General features: G+C 43.9%; 1 protein-coding gene across 1 annotated transcript in view; it reads left to right on the forward strand.

The window, feature by feature from the left end:
- ADCYAP1R1 (ADCYAP receptor type I) overlaps positions 1 to 5377 on the forward strand; it is a 152289-nt gene extending 146912 nt beyond the window's left edge. The window contains exon 17 of the mRNA XM_050891653.1: positions 5106 to 5377. Within this exon, the coding sequence (XP_050747610.1) occupies positions 5106 to 5294 (189 nt within the window). The 3' untranslated portion in view covers positions 5295 to 5377. The remainder of the gene's footprint in view (positions 1 to 5105) is intronic.
- Positions 5378 to 6944: the final 1567 nt, after the last annotated feature.

The raw sequence follows: 6944 nt of genomic DNA on the forward strand, positions 1-6944 counted from the left end.
CTGTTCCAATGCTTGACAACGCTTTTGGTGAAGAAATTTTTCCTAATATCCAATCTAAACCTCCCCTGGCACAACTTGAGGCCATTTCCTCTTGCCCTATCACTTGCTACGTGGGAGAACAGACCGACACCCACCTCACTACAACCTCCTTTCAGGTGAACAGCAATGCACTGTTCCTAGTCAGCATGTCCAGCATCTGTAGCAGGAAGCAATCCTCAATACACTCCAGGCACCTGATGGAGGACTTGTGTACCACTGTGTTGTTTTCCTAACAAATGTCTGGGTAATTTAAGTCACCCATGAGAACCAGGTTCTGTTGGCCTGAGCACTTGAAGTAAGGTTTCGTCATCCTCCTCATTCTGGTTGGGTGGTCAGTAACAGATACCTAACAAAAGATCCCCCTTGGTGAAAATTTCTCTAATCTTGATCCAAAGGCATTCAATAGAGCTTTCGTGATCTCCGTAACTCACCTCCATACACTCAAATTTGTTTCACATAAAGTGCAACTCCACCTCTTCTTCTTCCCTTCCTATCTTCCCAAAAGAGTTTGTAGCTGTCCATTGTGGTCTTCCAGTCATGTGAGTTTTCCCACCAATTTTCTGTGTTTTCTATAATATTGTAACTCTCTGACTGGGCATGGAGCTCCAGGTTCTCCTGTTTGCTGCCCAGACTACTGTCATGGTTTAACTCCAGCCAGCAACTAAGCACCATGCAGCCGCTCACTCACTCCCCCCACCCAGTGGGATGGGGGAGAGAATCAAAAAAAAAGTAAAACTCGTGGGTTGAGATAAAGACAGTTTAATAGGACAGAAAGGAAGAAAAATAATAATAATAATGATAATAATAAAATGACAATAATAATACTAAAATTATTAGACTATACAAAACAAGTGATGCACAATGCAATTGCTCACCACTCGCTGACTGATGCCCAGTTAGTTCCCGAGCAGCGATCCGCCCCTCCCGGCCAGCTCCCTCCAGTTTATATACTGGCCATGATGTCATACGGTATGGAATATTCCTTTGGCCAATTTGGGTCAGCTGTCCTGGCTGTGTCCCCTCCCAGCTTCTTGTGCCCCTCCAGCCTTCTTGCTGGCTGACCATGAGAAGCTGAAAAATCCTTGACTTAGTATAAACACTGCTTAGCAACAACTAAAAACATCAGTGTGTTATTGACATTATTCTCATACTAAATCCAAATTGTACCACTATACCAGCTACTAGGAAGAAAATTAACTCTATCCCAGCCGAAACCAGGACAACTACACACATTGGTGTACACAAACTTGAAGTGACTGGACTTAGGGTTCTTGCCTTTGGAGAGGGTTGGGGCAGCATTCCTCACTACTCTGGTAGATGAACTCATCCAACCTGCTGCTTATGAATACGCAGATGTCACAGCTTTGGACACTACTCCCCAAGTTCATTAGTTTAAAGCACAATTCACTAAGTCAGCCAATCTGCTAGTGAAGATTCTTCTGCCTCTTCTAGGTAGGTGTATCCCATCTCTCCCCAATACTCTCTATTCATTGAAGAATGTCCTATGGTTGTAGAAAACAAAACCCTGGCAATGACACCGCCATGAAGGCAGGTATAGATCTGCATGATGCATCGACTTCTGCCTGCATCCCTCTCCCTGACTGGCAAGACAGAGGAGAAGATCAATTAGGCATCTGTCCCTTTCACTTGCACCTGCAGGGCTCTGAAGTCCTGCTTGCTTGCCCAGGCTTTGCTTTACCGTGTCATTGGTGCCCACATGGAAAAGAAATAGGGGATAGCAGTCTGTGCTTTTAACTAGTTGTGACAATCTCTGTGTGACATCCTGGATCTTGGCTCCTGGCTAGCAGCAAAGTTCATTTGACTGTATATCAAGCAGGCAGCCAGGTGCCTCAGTGCCTCTCAGCAGAGTTACCCACTACTAGCACTCACTGCTTCCTTTTGCAGCTTTTAGTATGTGCTGCTGGTGCAGTTTCTCCCTGTGAACATTGCTCATTGGTTTTGTCCGCTGACAAGGCTTAATATCTGTTGCTGGTTGGTACATAAGAAGAAGGAGAGTGAAGTGATAACCTGCTCCCATGGGTCACCAGAGACGCTGGCGCCTCCTTCTCCAAGGTGCTGTCTGTTCGCTGTTGAGGCTCTTTGTCTGGTGGTCCTTGGAGGTCAGTGCCACAGGGCCCTAATATTTCTTCTTGCAATGTCTCAAATAATACTCTATTTCTTGTGCACCTTCTCTAATACAGCATAGCCTGCTAACTTCCTCCTGCAGCTCCTCCACCTGCTGCCTGAATAACTCCACCAGAGCCCACCTTGAGCAGGTGCACCTTCCACCCTCCTCCACCCAGGAGGCGGGATTACAGTCTTTGCATCCCTCCACCTGAGCAGCAGCTTCCCTGATAGGAAGCTCTGTCTGGGTGGCTGGCTCCACTCTTCCCAGGCTAGCCTCGCTAGGTAGCTGATTCCTGTCTGCTGCAGAGCACAGCCCTTGCCTGGTCTCTACCACCATGCTTCCAACAACCTCAAAGCACTGCTTAATAAACCCTTCTAATTCCCTGGAGACCTCAAGCTGCTCGGTGGGCTTGCAGAGCCACCAGCTTGCTTGGGTGACCATCGGGGCTGCAGCCTAAGCCTGCAGATGAGCAGAGCAGGCAGCAGCCCAACAACTGGCAGAGTGTGCAGCCCTTACTGCGTGAACTGCCGCACAAACTACTGATGCCGCTCCCAACAGATGCCATGTCCTGTTGCTGATGCCGCACCCAACAGACACCATGCCCTGTTGCTGTTGCTGCTCCCAGCAGACACCATGCCCTGTTTGCACTCCTGGTTGCTGGTGCTCCCCAGGAGTCAGTCATATGCAGCTTCCTACAGTTTGACATGACTGTAGGGACAACTGGCACCACCCACCTGTTGCCCACTCCTCTCATGAAACCTACCACCGGCCAGCTGGTCCCTCCATACACACAGCCCAAGGGTGTCGGATGCCCAGAAGCCCCCTCGGGCACCCCCTGGGTACCTTGCAAGCCTCACACTCCTCTCAGCACATGGCAACTGCTGCTGCTGCTGCTCGCGTCAGCTTTCCACATTTGTTTTTTTTCTGATTCACCTGTTCTGATCTGCAAATTGAAATTCCCCTGCCTTTGGTTATCAGACTGAATACCTGAGATAATCGTTTTCTGAATTAATGGAAAAAGGCTCCCTTCTCAAGGCTGCCTTAAGAGGAATATCTACAGTTCATCCATTCTCTCCTCCACTGATACACATCTATTATGCAGTCCAACAGGAGAAGACTTCTCCTAAAACCATCTTCTTTTTTTCTTTTCAAGGAGGCTGAGATAATTTATTTCTACCTTTTTTAGTGCAGCAGGTGTTCTATGCTTGTTCACATATAGCATGCAATAGCTGGTCTCCAGTACAAAAAGTCTCTAACTCCTTGATCCAAGTGATTCGTTCTCAGATAACCATAACAATCTCCAAGTTCATCAAACAACTTTATAGGTCGTCTTTGCTCATGGTCTTAGTCAATGTGACTGTTAAAGGACCCACAGGTCTGTTAGAGCATTATTCATAGCTCAGTCCCAAGTAGCTCAGAAGGTGAGTTCTGGATCATGCCTTGCTGGAATTAGTGGCTGCATTCATACTTCACCAGCTGGCGTTACTGGATATCCACATCTTTCACCTACAACTGTTGTTTCATCTATTATCTTCCATGAGTGCTAAAAGAATAGCCGGAAGGACTTGTCTAAAACTAATCTGGAGATAAACACCTTCCAAGGTAACATGCACAGTGTGTCAGATTTCCTGTAACCCCTTGGAGGGAGTGGGGTGGTGGTTCTTAGCCAAACTAACACAGCCAGATTAATTAAAACCATTTTACTTCTCAAGACATCAGAGAATGTCTTGTGCCTCCGCTAAATTACTTAGGGTAAGAAAGGGTTCACCTCTGGTATATTACACTGTTAGAGATGCAAACACTATTTTCTTTTTACGGAGGTAATATACCTCCATACTCTATCTAATCTATACCTATCTCTACTTTAACCAAAATAGAAATTTAGAAGTACTAGAAGGAGAATGTAAGTTTTCCAGTTGGATTTTTCCTCCCTGTAGTTCGTGTCCGTACTGCTGAAGCACTTGTTCAGCGTTTTGGCGTGTGCTGATCCATTTTGCAATTATATTAGTCTAGGAAAATCTAGCAATGACTGTTAAAGACAAGAAGAACATCTTTGACACAGCAGCTCATTGGAGACTGGAAAAATATATTGGGAAAATATCTCTACGTACTTCCTTGTTCTTATACTATTTCATTCAGAAATATGCTACAGGCTACTGTCAGGAATGAGTAATAGACTGAGTAAATGCTGGTCTGAGCTAGTATGATCTTTCTTATATTAAATCCTTACTATCTTATATACATATATGCACACACATGCACACCTAGCAGGATTGCCAGGAAAATGATGATGAATGAAAAGTAGAAAAGCTATAGAATTATTTGCTTATTTTCTAATTGAACTTCTGACCGTGGATTGTTTTACTCTTGGTGATTTACTGTGAGTGCCCATGGAAAAAATCCCAAGGGAAAGGAGGGTGTCACAGATGTATCCAAGGGCTGTTGTCTGCTTAGAGGTGATCCGAAAGCAAGAGGCAAAATTTTCAGTAGACATGCATTCATTAATGGCAGGTGAGAGACAAGTTGCCTGTGTGGGCAGGTTATTTCATTACTGTCTAGTACCTTCTGGTTGCTGGTTTCTTTGGCTCCTTGTTATGTATTTGGTACTGGCTATTGATGAAAACAGGATATTTTTTCCAAGAAGCTAACTCAAGAACCATGTTGGAGTTAGTGTTGAAAGGATCTATGCACCTGTGGACTGATCCTAAATTATCTGAAGTCAGAGACACAGAACCAGGGCTGTTGTTCCCACTGCATGCCTGGACCTCTTTCAGACATGGAGAAGTCACTTCAGATTTTGCTGAAGTGAGGAGTTTAATAATAGTCTTAAAAATAGTTCTGTCAAATTGTGGGTTTTTTTCTAATCTTGATAATTTGTCAGCATGTCCTCGAGCGGCTAAGTACATAAAAAATGACCTTTTGAAGTTTCTCCCTAAAGGTACAATCAGAAATAAAGAGAAAATGGAGGAGCTGGAAAGTCAACCGGTATTTTGCTGTGGATTTCAAACATCGTCATCCTTCTCTAGCGAGCAGCGGAGTGAACGGGGGGACACAACTCTCCATTCTGAGCAAGAGCAGCTCTCAGATTCGTATGTCCAGCATAAATGCGGAGAACCTAGCGACATGAGCAGCTAAGGAAAACAAATCAATCAACAAGCAAACCAAAAACCGTCCCGTTAAAAAGAAAAAAAAAAATCATAGTTTTGGTGGTGGTGTAGGTCTTTCCTTTCCTTTCCTTTCCTTTCCTTTCCTTTCCTTTCCTTTCCTTTCCTTTCCTTTCCTTTCCTTTCCTTTCCTTTCCTTTCCTTTCCTTTCCTTTCCTTTCCTTTCCTTTCCTTTCCTTTCCTTTTCCTTTCCTTTCCTTTCCTTTCCTTTCCTTTCCTTTCCTTTCCTTTCCTTTCCTTTCCTTTCTTTCCTTTCCTTTCCTTTCCTTTCCTTTCCTTTCCTTTCCTTTCCTTTCCTTTCCTTTCCTTTCCTTTTTTCCTTTCCTTTCCTTTCCTTTTCCTTTCCTTTCCTTTCCTTTCTTTCCTTTCCTTTCCTTTCCTTTCCTTTCCTTTCCTTTCCTTTCCTTTCCTTCGCTTCCTTGATGTTTGGAGAGGTGAAAAAGCAAAGGAAATGTGTATATATATCTTTTTAACTATCACTGTAAATACCCAACTGTACTCAAGGCCATTAATGAAAAAACGTTTAAAAGATAAACAACAGGCCAAGCCCACCCACTCAATGATTTACATTTCAGAGTATCTGCAAGTAATCCGTTGTCAGTCAAAAGTAGCAAGTGATTGCTGTGCAGTTGTGATCCTTGGTTGCCAAACTGATACTAAGCTGTGAATGGACACGACCATTGCTATTTTTCAAATTGGTTTGCATTTTGGTTTGGCTTTGCCTTTTTTTTTTCCCAGTCAAACATATCTTAGCCTGTCCCTGTCTTTCGGCATGCAAATTTCTGCAATGTTTCCTTTTTGAGTCTTAGGATGGAGCTAACATGCTTTGGTAAATCAAACCAGCCAATTCAGGAAGAACTCCAGAAAATTAAGTTCATGGCTGGATTTAGTCAGATGTTCCCAGTGGACTTAAAGAAACTGCTGTGCCAATGTGAAGCTGCACAGCTACCATCAATCAGTGCAGGGACTCCAGGCAAGAGAGACGGGATCAGCTGTCTTTTTCCGTACCCAGGGACACTTCTGAGAATGCTTTATGTTCTAGCTAAGCTGTGAATTTTCTAAAAGGGCCATGCAGTTGAGATAGATCTATATTTTTGGCATTGACTGATTGATTGATAGATTGATTGATTAGATTCTTTGAATAATAAAAATAGCTGTCCCCTCCCTCCCACCTTAAGAGCAAAAGTTAGTTCCAGGATGGCCTTTCCCTCCAGATAACCTTGAACCCTCTGCATCTGTGTCCAAACATGGCATGTTTTTGGGTAGTGCTGTCACACAGTGTCGTGCCTTTGCAACCTGGTTGACTTCTGTCTGTTGACTCTTCCCTGCCAGAGCAAGAGGCACAAGAAGGATCTGGCATGATCATCTTGGAAGGTAAAAGTCATCTGCATTTGGTGAGGAACTAAACTGAACAATAAGATGGTATGGAAGGAAAAGATAAAGACTTTGGATGACTTCCCACACCTGGCAGTTTTCTCTCTCTTTGGATATTCTGTTTGTTTAACCACCAATGGTCTTACTGCTTTTCTTTGAGAGGAACTAAAATGTTCTTTCAACCTTTGCCTTGTAGTTAAAGCCACGACTGGTACATATCTACTTCAATCAAATGTCGA

This window comes from Gymnogyps californianus, chromosome 2 (assembly GCF_018139145.2).
Source record: "Gymnogyps californianus isolate 813 chromosome 2, ASM1813914v2, whole genome shotgun sequence".
NCBI classification, from domain to species: domain Eukaryota; kingdom Metazoa; phylum Chordata; class Aves; order Accipitriformes; family Cathartidae; genus Gymnogyps; species Gymnogyps californianus.